Raw genomic sequence first — 13301 nt, 5'->3', positions numbered from 1 at the left:
CCTGCATATCTGAGCAGAGGTGATGTGGACAGAACTCTTGTTCCTGTTTTGAGCATAGCTCCTTTTGTTTGATTTAATTACTGTTCCCTTTGATAGACCCATTTTCTTATAGCTAAATTGTTTTCTCTAAAACGTGACATGAAAATCTCAATTCAAGGAGCAAGTTAAGTACCCATCACCCAAGGAAACCACCAGTAACATCTTTTCCAGATGCTCTCTATGTATATACATTCAAAACACACACACACACACACACACACACATATACATAGAGTATGTATATGTGTATATAATTTTAAATCTTTATTTTAAAGTGATTCTTGCTTTGTGCATAGCAATGTATCTTAGCTAGCCTTCTATACCAGTGAATATAAGCCTACAGTTAATGTTAGAGTGTCCCACTGGGTGGATGGGTCATGATTTATTTAACCAGTCCCTAATGATGGGCATTTGAATGCCCAATATAAGGACTGAGTGACACCTAGTGGAATCCAGAGAAGTTTCTCTAGGCATGTGTTTGCCAGTCCTACCAGACACTAACACGATGAACATAAAGAGAGAGCAAACTCATCTCTGAAGATGGAGAGACTTTAACTGAAAAGGGAGAGTTCCTCTCTGGAGTCACAGGCCTATGGGCCTGTAAGACTGAAAAAGCAATACCAAGTTTTAAGGGACGCTCTAACCTTGAATGAGTTAAAAATAAAAGTCCATCTTTAACCATCAAGAACCTAGCACAATATTCTTTAACTTTTTAACCTCAACTTCTAGTAAGAAATTTTACAGAATAACCCATTACACATCTACATATATATTTATAACTGAAACAAGCACATCAAGAAATGGTCTTTTCCCTTGTTCCATGTAATGCCCTCTGATGTTTCCTAATTCATTTTTTAAACACTAATTACAGTCCACTAAATAGATTTTCCAAACTGCAGCTTGAAAAGCATAGTCCTAAAGGACATAGTTTATTCAGAACTACCTCATTATTTTAAAAGCATGAGACGTACCTCATTATTTTAAAAGCATGAGATGTACACATAAGATCAATATTGGTAACTGTGTAATCTTGAACTCATTTTCTGTTTTATTCTTCTTGCTTCATAGCTAGAAACACTGTGCCATTCTCTACATGGAATAAATGATACTAGACCGTAGTAATTCATCTGTTACAAAAGTGTCAGAAATGGGCTACTTATGTTCAGATACAGTTAAGAATGCCCTCACTACTTGTTAATGAGTATTTAAACAAGATTTCTTCTTTTTGTGGCTGAATGATATTCCATTGTATGTATTTTTACCACGTTTTCTTTATACATTCATCCATCAATGGACACTTGGGTTGTTTCCATACCTTGGCTACTGTAAATTATGCTGCACGACCATGGGGGTGCATGTATCTTTTTGAGTCACTGTTTTTATTTTCTTTGGATCAATACCCAGAAGTGGAATTGCTGGGTCATATGGCAGTTCTACTTTTAATTTTTTGAGGAGCCTCCATAGTGGCTGCGTCAATTTAGAATCCCACCAACAGTGCCTATTCGCCCCCAGTGTACAGTCAAGGAAACCCAGGGTAAGTGGCAGAGCAGGGGCTCAGATTCAGACCTGGAGATTCCAGGTGGACCCCAACTTACCCCTTGGACAGGTGTGAGGACCCACTGTCCAGTGAGGGCAGAGGAGATTTCGGTGTGGGATGCAAAGCCTGCAGGCCGACATCCCCTCCCTAAGGCGGGAGGAGGGGAGCTGCAAGGCAGACGTGTGTCCAACTCCTTTGCAGCCGCCCTGGAGGGAGGGCCAGCGAGGCCAAGGAGGCTGAAGGTGCTTCCCAAGTGGAAGCCGGCAAGCGGCTGGAGGAGCTGCGCCGCCGCCGCGGGGAAACTGAAAGCGAGGAGTTCGAGAAGCTCAAGCAGAAGCAGCAAGAGGCAGCCTTGGAGCTGGAGGAGCTGAAGAAGAAGAGGGAGGAGCGAAGGAAGGTCCTGGAGGAGGAGGAGCAGAGGAGGAGGCAGGAGGAAGCAGAGCGAAAGGTCAGAGAGGAGGTAAGGCGGGCGCAGCGCGGCCCGGCGGGCGTCGTGTCTTCCCCAAGCCCCTGAGGACGTGTCTCCGGTGACCCTTCCAGCCCCGGAAATAGTTTCTTCCCAGGTGAACTGCTGCTGCTCTTTCGAACATGAATTCTTACAAATACATTTGAAGGTTAATCAGCTTGATGTGTGCTAGGCATGGTTCTAAAGCTTTTATCCACATTAGTTTAGGCAATTCTAAGAACTCTCTGATATGGGTAGTCTTCTCATCCCCATTTTACAGATCAGGAAACTGAGGCACAGAGAGGTTTTTGTCATTTTCCCCAGGTCCCACTTGTCTGAATCCATGACCCTGTAATGTCCCTCAATAAAGAACAGTTCGCAGAGAAGGATGAAAAAGTCTGCAGATTGGTTACAAGAACCGAGTCACATGATAATGACAGTTGTTTTTTGATATTTGAAGAGGTTTTATAGAGAAGATTTTCAAAAATAGTTTTTGGGGTGTTTTAAGTGGAACAGTAAGTAACTAGATTTTCACAGGCAGTGATAGTATTGTTCGTTACTGTATACCCAGGACCCAGCCCAGCGCCAGGCATGTAGCAGCAACCCTGTAATTATGAACAGATGAATTTGTTCCGTCTTTTTAAACAGAACTGAAAACAACAGATAAAGTTACAAGAAGGCAAATTTTGAAAACTGAACAAGTGCTTAACCAACTACTGTAAGCATTGCTACAGTTTACAAGGTGCATTTTTTCCTTTCATCCTGAGGTACATTATTCTCATTTTATAGACAAAGAAGTGGGAATCAAATAGTTTGAGCAACCTGTGTGAAGTTACTTGACTAATAAGTGATAGAATTGGTACTGAGACCCAGCTTCTCCAACTCAGCCTAGAGCTTTTCCCACAAATCTTTGGAGATAGTGCTCTCCCATCATTAAAAAATATGTAAAAAGACTTTAGATGACTTTCCGATATGGATCCTATACAAACATTCCCTGAACTGTGGAAAGTTTGGATAAATTATTTCAAGGTCTCTTTCAACTCCAGCTCTTAATTAGCCAATGATCTTTGGTTAGGAAGTAATTGGGATGATAGAGCTTTAGAATCAGACACTCTGCCACTGGCAAGCTGGGACCTTGGGAGAGTCACTGGACTACTCTGAGACCTCTTTTCCTTAACTGTGAAATATCTACTTTCAGGATTGTGGCGATGATTAAATCATTATATTCAGGGTGCCTTGTACATAATAGGCACTCAGGAAGTCATGGTTATCATTATTGTTATTATTGTTATCTAGAGGAGCAGAATATCAATGAAAGCAGAAGAGAAACGTGAACTCTGAGAAGTGGATTGGACCTAGAAGATGATTTGGTCTAACCCCCTACAAGCACAGTGTCTTAGTTCTGGCTGCTGTAACAAACTGCCATAGACTGGGTGGCTGATAAGCAATAGAAATTTATTTCTCGTAGTTGTGAGGCTAGGAAGTCCAAGATCAGAGTCCAGCAAATTCTCTGTCTAGTGAGACCTCACTTCCCAGTTCACAGATGGCAGTCTTCTCACTGTGTCCTCACAGAGCAGAAGGGGTAAGAGAGCTCCCTGGGGCCTCTTTTGCAAGGGCACTATCCATTCATAAATGTTCACTCTCATGATCTAATCACCTCCCCAGAGCCCCGCCTCCTAATACCATCACTTTGGGGGGTTAGGATTTCAACATATGGATTCTGGGGGGACACAGATATTCAGTCCATAACGCACAGGATCCTTCTGCAACATCCTCGGAGAGATGAACATCCGGTCCCTGCTTGAGAACATCCAGTTTGAAAACTACAAAGACTACATAAATCTCTCAGAAAATTGTTCATAGAAGTTATGCAGCTTGATGAGAAGACAGGGGAGAGTATTTTAGGCCGGGAGTGAAGGCACAGAGGGGTTAATGAGACAGATTGTAAACATCTGTGATTTCACCACTAGGGTGCAATATCTACACCATTTCAGGTTTGTCAAACCATCTAAAATAATCTACTCAACTGAGGTGGGGACAACCATGAAATCGTCTCTTGTACAATTTAGTAAATATAGTAACATACATTTGTATAACTTTGCACATAAATCATCTCATTTGTCTTCGCAACTCTCCTAGGAAGCAGGCAGAAGGGATACTTATTTCACATGCACAAAATGGAAGGTCAGTCTTAGAAGACTTGACAGGATGATGATGGCAATGCCGATCGTCACACTGAGCGCTAGTCCACGCATTTTACAGGGGCTTCCTCATTCCGTCCTCGTAGAAGCCCTAGTCAGTGGATATTATTATCATCCCCATTTTACAGATGAGGAAACCTAGGCACAGAGCAGGTGAGTAACATGACCAAGGTCGCACAGTCGAGAAGGGGCAGCCCAGAGTGCTTGTCGACAGTTAGACTCACAAGCTCAGGCTTAACCTCTGGTGCCACCCTTGAGGAAGGGATAGCATCCTTTCTAGAACCTGGGTCTTTTTCCTCTGGGACTATGCTTTCCCCTACAGCACTCTTTCCTTTTGGCTTGAAGCTGATATTGACGTCCTTGTTATTTGTTCTTTCTCTCTTAGGAAGAGAAGAGGAGGCTAAAGGAAGAGATTGAAAGGCGAAGGGCAGAAGCTGCTGAGAAACGCCAAAAGATGCCAGAAGATGGCTTATCAGACGACAAGAAGCCCTTCAAGTGTTTCACTCCTAAAGGGTCATCTCTCAAGGTATTTTTTCCCCAGAAAACCTTCGTATAATATGTCTATTAAAATATAATAGAAATGTGATTTTAGCCCCTGATTTAGTTATTGATTATTTGAAGTTTTGCTTCATTTATCTTTTTGCTCCTTCTTTCAGCAATTTCACAGCTTCTTTTTGTTTTCAAGATATGGAAAGGAGAGAAATAAAGTGGAGAAATTTTTGTCTGTTGTTTATTAGATCTTTGGTATACATTAAAAAGACCTTTGGTGATTATCTCTGGATCTCACTGACCCACGCCCTCCACATGCCTTATTACTTTGAGCAAATAAAACTGGAAACATTTAAACTTTATAAAGTGGGCAAATATATTTTAAAGGTTTAAGCTGCTTTTCACGCTAATGTTCATTCTTTTCCCTTTGTCATTATTAAGAGCAGCACAGCTGGAAATGGTACATGTCAAATTTTAAAGCTGTTATCATGGGAGGAGATGAAATGTGACTCGGATAGGTTCCTTTGCCAGGATGAGTTTGGTCCGACTACTGCCTTCGTAGAGCATAATTCCTAGTGACTTGGAAGTGCTGCTGAAAGAAAAGAGAATGAGCAGGAAGGAGCTGACTCAGGGAGATGATGGGATGGTTGCCATGGAGGAACAAGAGCGCAGGCTCAAATACTTATTTTTGCTTATACAGTTAGCATGTTTTGAGTACCTGACACAGTGAAAATACTCAACAAGTATTTATTGAATGAATGCATGAATGAATGAATCTTCAGAGATTAGAACTTTGAGCAATTTTTATTTTACCCTCATTTTCCATCAACCTAGTTAGGTTACAAAGCACTGACAACAGGTAAAGCCAGTATAGAATCATAGCCAGGCTCCAGCTGGTTAATGTGTGCATGTGTGTATCTATCGTTGTGTGTGAGGTCTAATGTGCACACTAAAATGATCAAAAGCCAGTTACTTACATTTTACAGTTATTACCTGTTTCACATGAAAAACAGTATGTTTTATCCCCAGATAACTTCACTTAGTCTTTAGAATGGTCTGGGTCCCAGTCCACCATAGTTCTAACTCCTCCCAAATAAACTCCTTATACTTGAACCCTCGTCTCAAGAGCGGCTTCAGGGGGAATCCAAACTAAACCACAGGGGGATTTTCTTATTTAATGTTTGATATTTATAACAAATCTAATGTGCACTATGTGCTATGAAGGCGAGAAGCACAAAGCAAGGTCACTGCCCCTAGGGCACTAATATAATTGACCGCCTCAGGAGAATTCAAGAATTACAAAGGTAATGAAGTGCAGACTACCAGCTCGGTCAGGTCTCCGAGTGGAGCAGGAGGAGGAGAGAGAGGCTTTGTTGAGTAGGTGAGCTTCATTTACGGATCTGAAATTTGAATTTCATAAAATCTTCCTATGTCACAAAATATTCTTTTGATTTTTTTCCAACCATTTAACAATGTAAAATGTTCTTAGCTTTCGGGTGGGTGGAGGACATGGGCAAATGGGCCGTAGTTTGCGTACCCCTGCTGTAGGAGAAAGAGCAGAAAAGCAAACCCTGCTCAGTTCAGACCATCTCTGTGCAGGCACCAGGTCCCTCCTCAGTCTGGGTCCTTCTATTCCTGGCTCATCAATAATTAAAGAAAACCATGTTCTCTCTCTTTCAACCTTCCTTCAAATGCCACTCAAGCTAAGCTTTCCTTGAACTGTCTTCGAACATGAGGAAAGTAGTAGTCATCTAGACTTCGAATTTGTACTCTTTTTTTTTCTGAAGAAACTGCAACCCATCCTCCTCCAAACATCTCTCTACCAATTTTCCAACTTAACTTCTCTAGTGCTTCCATCAACCAGACTCCTGGGTTCCCAGAAAGCCATTTGTCTACTCACTCTGGTAGAGAGGCACGTGTGAGCAATCAAAGTTGATATGTAAAAAAGAAAAAACACATTTTTAATTTCTGTGTAACAGAGACATGCTTTCAAGAACAGACAGTCTAGTGCTTTTCTCCATAGTATGTGCCTTGAAGAACCTGCTGTGGCTCTTGTTTTAGAACTTAATTTCATGTCCTACAATTGAATTCCTGCAACTATTGGTACTCTTGGCCCTGCAACTTTTATAAATGGTCACAAGCTAACATTGTCAAATGCCAGTGGGAGGAGAAACATTTGATATTTGACGTCAAGATATTATCAACTGGTGTATTTTGTTAATTTCTCATGACTTATATTCCTTGTCTGAGAAGCTCAGAACCTGGTTTCTCATAGTTAAATTATGCTAGCAGTGAATGATTTTTCTTACATAAGACATGCAAAGAATAAGTTTTAAGTAATTTAAATTTAGAAATTTGTTTTTATTATTATTGTTTTCATATACTGGTGGTGGAAGGAGTGTGGAGTAAGGAGAGCGCCAGTTTGCTGAAATGTGTGGGGTTTTCCCCTGAGTTTTTCTGGGACAACACTGCCACCTCTTGGTCTTCAGAAGAACCAATTTCCCCCTTTAAACTCCTTAGGCAGGAGATTTAATTTACAAATTTAGTACAAATTGTTACATTACCCAGAGTCACTAAGGGCAGGAATTTTCCAACAAGGGTACATCAGTAATGGATGGTAAATCCAGATAAAATGTGATAATGAAGTCAAGCTGTATTGAATATTGTAGATACAAAAGGAGAAGGTAGAGTCTGAGAGCCTCTGTAATGAGAATAAATGTGATGGCCAAGGTTAAGAAGATGATCCCCGAGTCAGAATGATGCTAGAGGTGCTACAAAGAACAAGTCTCACCTCTGCCTCCCCTCTCCACTGGCCTTCCCCCACGCTGACCGCTTCTCCAGTCTTCAGTCCCACCACTCTACGTGCCTCTTGGTTCCCCAAATCTCTGTATATGTGTTTGCTCTGCTAGAAATGTCCTCTCCCCTCTAACTCATGCACCCCCACCCTCACTTTCATGAACTCATTTATAAAGCTGTGTAAACTATAAACTACGGATCTCAGCTCAAATACCAGAACATCTGAAAAGCCTTCTCGAACTCCCCCATTTTCTTATCTTTAATATGGTACCTACCACTGAATTTAAAATTTTTCATTTATGTGTTCTACTAGTCTCCCCTACTGACTCCTTAAAGAATTGGAACCCTGTCTTATACATCGTTGGGTGTTCAACTTTATATAATAGGTACTCACATATAATTTATTGGTTGGTTGGTTGTTTGACTGACAGGTTGGCAGGGTTAAATCAGGATGGATAGATGGGTGAATAATATTAAAAGTGCCAGTGCATTGCGTGGTTCTAATGTGTTTTACCTCATTGAACTGGGAACTTTTTCTCCAGAAATGCACTTCTAAGTTTATGTTAAAATCAGAAAAATAAGATTTAAGACCCTTTACATCTCATAAACTCAGGGATACCTATAGCATTCTTTTGCATAAAGTTTTATGTTTAATGAGTTTGATTTTATCTTTGTAAGAAATCATTGGAAAGGATGAAGTGCCCTAACTAACATCTTTAAAAGTATTATTCGACTGATATTAGGAGTGAAGCATGTTTTCCAAAAAGCTTAAGGGTATTTATTAATAATCCATGAGTCCCAGGCCAACAGTCCAGAAAAAGCCATGACATCTTAAAGATTGTAGGGGACGGTCAACCACACCAGCCTAGGGTAACTGTAGCCTAGTAGATTCCTTGGCTGCCCTGAACAGGGCAGAAAATGGACCTGTGTGCTTTGCACATGCAGTCATATGCAAAGAAGCTTTTACTATTTGCTGATGATAGGTGATGCGTGGCAGAGGATATTTCTAGCCTGGAGTTGGGTATCATGAGGAGTCAACAAATATTTGCTGACTTATAAAGAACATCTGGATTTCAGTGATGCAGTTTCAGTAAAATATAATGTTTGATTTAGCAGCTTTAGTTGTAGCAAAATTTCTGGCTTTTAATAAAAGAATTTATTAAAAATGACTAAACTGCCCATTGGTGTATATCCATAGCGGTTTCTCTGGGCTTATTTCCTTATTTCCCACTTGGACTAATAGGGCCTTCATGAGAGGCCTCAGCCATTCCTGATGAGCTGATCCCCAGTTTCACTCATCCCCGCCCCCATCTCCTATATTCAGGGCAAATTAAGTTCAGCAATAGGTTTGACAGCTGTCAAATTAGAAAATCAGGCTAAGCAGTAAGTGAACAGTTCACAGTTCCTGGTTATCTTTCTTATATATATAAATATCAAATCGTTATGTTGTATACCTAAAACTAATGTAATGTAATATGTCGTTTATACCTCAATAAAAAATAATGGAAAAAAATTTAAAGTACATCAGAAAGCAAAAAAAAATTGTTTTAGTCTTGAAATGTAATTATTTTGCCCTTGATTTATATTATTGCAGAGGCATTTTAATAACATTTTGTCTAGTCTTTGTCTCCAGAACTTCATATTTGTCTATCTTCTGCCAGTCCTACCTTCGTCTCCCAAACCTCATTATCAAATACCTTGCACGTAGTTTTCCTCTCTAGCAGAGGGCCTGTGCACAGCACCCTCATACTCTTTGACACTCTCTGGTACTTTTATTCCCCAGGTTCAGGGAAGATAGTAGTATGGGCTGAGAAACACTGTTTATAAACTGAAAATATTAACTGGTTTTATTTTTTTCCAATTCCTAGATAGAAGAGCGAGCAGAATTTTTGAATAAGTCTGTGCAGAAAAGGTAATATGGTTGATTGTTGAATTGCGAATCATCAGCCATTATATGTATGGAAAAATTCTCTCATTCTTATGTATGTATGTGTGTGTTTATTTACTTAGCAGTGGTGTTAAATCAACTCATCAAGCAGCAGTCGTCTCCAAGATTGACAGCAGACTGGAGCAATACACCAGTGCAATTGAGGTGAGAGATGTCCTCAGAGTTATGGTCAAACAGAAATCAACTCTGATTATATAAATAATCATAGAAACACTTAGGACAATAATCAAGTCCAGTAGTGTTAGAATGTTAATGATGTTTTATAACTAGTTAGAGAGAAAACAATAATAAAGACACATTATAGAAGAGTTTTAAATAAATTATTGTTTACTACTTTCCACCTGTATTCTTTAGTGAAGATGTTACTTTTTTTAAAGAATGAGTTTATTGTTATTTAAATATATTATTTATGTGTTCACAAGTATATCTTCAATATTCTTAATTCCTTATAAAAGGTCTTCCCATATATAGTTTAAACAGGTCCCTTACAACCATGATTAGTCCTCTTTTATCTATAAAAATTTTATTATCAAATAAATTGGTAGTATAAATTAATATAAAGATGATAGCCAGCTGGAATTTAATGAATTTCAAATTGATTGTTTTATATATGAAGGATCATAGTTTTATGCTTCTGTCTAATCCAACATTTTTTCCACCCAGTTGACCTAGGGGTGTTACTCTATTCAGAAATAATGTACTATATTTCCAAGTACCAAAGCACTAAGAGGGTAGGGTGCCATTGATCAAGGCGTGATCCTGGTTTTTTTCTCCTTTGTGTAGACTTTAGTCAGTGGTTTTAGTTGCCTGCTATGAAGTAATTGGATCAGTTTGATTTGATTTCTCCTCTCCTTTGTACTGCAGAATAGAGATACCTATAAAATAGTTCATAGCAAATGATAAGAGGGAATAAGAAAGAGAGAGGTCTGGATGATTTATCAAGTGAATAATCAAGTCTTAACATTCAAGAGGAGATTTTCAGAAGATTAAATGGCCACTAAATTATAAGACAAATTGCAGATAGTTATTTTCTGTGGTTGAATTGATCACAGCTCTAACAGGGTTAATGAAGCCAAAACTGTGGCTTCAGCCTTCACATAGTCCAGCAATGGTGCCACTCACCCTGGCTGCCCACCTTGATGACACATGCCACAGGCCCCAAAGCAGGACCAGGAGAGAAACTGCATGATTTGGGGTACGCCTATCACTACTGCTGGAAAAGTATCTTGAATGCACACCTTTCTTTTTACACCCATTCATTCCTCCTTCCAATCTCCATGCGGTGGTCTCTCGGTCTTTCAGTCTTTTAGCACACCCCCGTCTCTGGTCCTTGGCATGTACTGTTAGCTCTGTGTGGAACAGTGTTTTCTCCTTCCTTCACCAGCCTCTTTCAAGTCTTCCATCAGATCTGGGTTTGAATGTCACATCCTCAGAGTAGCCTTCTTTGCCCCCCTAAACTAAGTACCATTGTCCTATCGTGTGCTCTCTTGGCGTACTTACGGCACCACACTCATCTTTCATAGCACTTACTGCAATGTGAAATAATAGTGTATAACTAGTTACTGTCTCTCCTATTAATGTCAGTCCACTGCAGCTTACAGAGCGGACTGTCTTGCGTACCACCACGTCCCCAGGGCCTAGCACAGTGCCCTGCACACAGCAGGCATTCAAGAAGTGTCTGTTGTAGCAATGAAGTAGCATATCACCTTAACAAGAAGTGGAGTCCCAATGAAAAGCATATTTCACTTTCGAAAGATTCTCTGAAGTAGATACAATGGTTTATTTGGAGGTAGAGATGTCATCAGAATGTACTTTCACAACAGAAATTATGACTCTCATTTTTGGTGAAGGCATTTACACAGTGAATCTGTTAAGTGATAGTGTTGAAGAAGACAAGCTTACTATAGTTTTACGAGCGCAAACTTACCAGCACCAATCCTAAAAATAATTCATATACTTCAGGGAACAAAAACTGCAAAACCTACGAAGCCAGCAGCCTCGGACCTTCCTGTTCCTGCCGAAGGTGTCCGCAACATCAAGAGCATGTGGGAGAAAGGCAACGTGTTCTCATCACCCACTGCGTCAGGCACGCCAAATAAGGTGAGCAGAGGATTGCCGTCTTTTAATTTTGGAGGTTGGGTTTTTCTTTTTTCTTTTTTCTTTTTTTTTAGGAATCACATAGTTAATTACAAAAGCAGTGAAAAAGGTATAATTCTTACTTTCTTTTGCAATGACCAAAAAGCAAGCTCAGGGAGAATGTGTTCCTGAGGCTAATAGACTATGCACTGTGCTCTGGCCACAGACCTCTAAATATGGTACCCGGAGTTATTCACTGACCTTGGGGGTGGGGGTAGGAGAAGTGCAGGGGGAAGAACACCAGGTAACATACTCTTTAAATATCAGGTTTAAGGTTTGTTTTTGTCAAAATATTCAATAGAATGATCAATAATTGATCAGTGTTATGTGAAACAATACTGGATAATATTTTGAGGTTGCTTTGAAATTTTCTTTCCAGGTAGGTTTTTTGTTTTTTTTCTTTAATATTAGATGCTTGGCCTTTTGTAGGAAACAGCTGGCTTAAAGGTGGGGGTCTCCAGCCGCATCAATGAATGGCTAACCAAAACCCCAGATGGAAACAAGTCACCTGCTCCCAAACCTTCTGTAAGTAGCTCCAGGTTCTTCTGAATTTCTCTCATAGCTCAGCTTCCAGCAACAGAAGAAAACAGGCTGTTGGTCTATTTGCCTGGAAAAAACAAGGCCCCTGTTGTTGGTCGTGACTGCTGAATAACAAACAAGGAGGGCTTCAGATTGAGAGAGAACAGTCCCGAGCACTATATTTACCCAGAAGGTAAAATGGGACCATCACCTCTCCACCCAGAACGTTGAGGCAGTTCAAATTTACACTCTTAACTGGTCTGCATGTTTAGCTTCTATTCTATAAATTACAGATAGGAATTTGAAAATGAAAATGTCAAATTATCTTGGCCATTTCTCTGTCAAGAGCACCCCTAGACTTATTCCCAAAAGAATGTGTATGTTGGCTATTTGAACCCATGTTTTCTAATTTGCCTAATTTCTGTAACTTAACACAAAAATACAGTTACTGGGTAGTTGTTGAAATAATTGCTGTAATTTTCTTGTCAACACCTCCAAAGGAAAGCCATTTAAAAAAAAAAAAAACGTAAGACTAGAAACTATAAAATCTGGTTATGAATGTTATTTTTGGAAATTTAAAATTTTCTTATTAAGTGTGGCTATCTTACTATAAAAATATTCTTTTAACCTTTTCATTGAATGTATTTGATCATTGCCTTGCATTTATCGTTATAATCAAAAACTTATTAAGCTCCCTACTGTATACTGGTGCGCTTTCTCTGTGAAGTTGGCTTTTATACCTTTGCTGGTGCCCAAGGCAGCAAAAACTCCTGTCACAACCACCCCATTCCAGAGGTAGAAGAAAAGCTTTCCAAATCCTAGGCCTCTGCACTGTTGAGCATTTAATTGCATCCCTTTGCTCTATATTTAATCTCCAAATTCACTAAAGTTTTATCACTTTTCCAATTTAAAAAGAAAAGAATGGAAATATTTCCATACTTTTCGTGGGTACAATTCCTTGTAGTCAATTAACATTCAGCTTGAGATTCTCTGCATACGGGCCTCACAAGAGGTATAAAACTAATGTAAACCCAATTTATAATTGGACAGTCTTAATATATTGAAAAGAAAATCTTCTTCCTCTCCCAGTAGATATAGGAAAGGGGCCCTATAAGAGGAGACATTCGAGGTGAGGGATCATACCCACAAGGTATGTGATCTTCAGTGCCTCAAGTTTCCCCAACACCCCAG

The 13301-nt window shown here is 39.8% G+C and overlaps 1 protein-coding gene across 12 annotated transcripts in view; it reads left to right on the top strand.

Moving 5' to 3' along the window:
- The window catches only part of CALD1 (caldesmon 1), a 180672-nt gene that overhangs the window by 158580 nt on the left and 8791 nt on the right, over window positions 1-13301 (top strand). For 11 of the 12 annotated variants that reach the window (XM_059933330.1, XM_059933328.1, XM_059933327.1 and 8 more), the window contains 6 exons: window positions 1778-2036; window positions 4608-4748; window positions 9376-9419; window positions 9518-9599; window positions 11418-11555; window positions 12021-12116. In XM_059933330.1, the coding sequence (XP_059789313.1) occupies window positions 1778-2036; window positions 4608-4748; window positions 9376-9419; window positions 9518-9599; window positions 11418-11555; window positions 12021-12116 (760 nt within the window). The remainder of the gene's footprint in view (window positions 1-1777; window positions 2037-4607; window positions 4749-9375; window positions 9420-9517; window positions 9600-11417; window positions 11556-12020; window positions 12117-13301) is intronic. The other variant, XM_059933332.1, reaches the window with a different exon arrangement.

Source organism: Balaenoptera ricei, chromosome 9 (assembly GCF_028023285.1).
Source record: "Balaenoptera ricei isolate mBalRic1 chromosome 9, mBalRic1.hap2, whole genome shotgun sequence".
NCBI lineage: Eukaryota > Metazoa > Chordata > Mammalia > Artiodactyla > Balaenopteridae > Balaenoptera > Balaenoptera ricei.
Note: the sequence above shows the minus strand (reverse complement) of the source record. Positions and strands in the feature narration are given on the sequence as shown.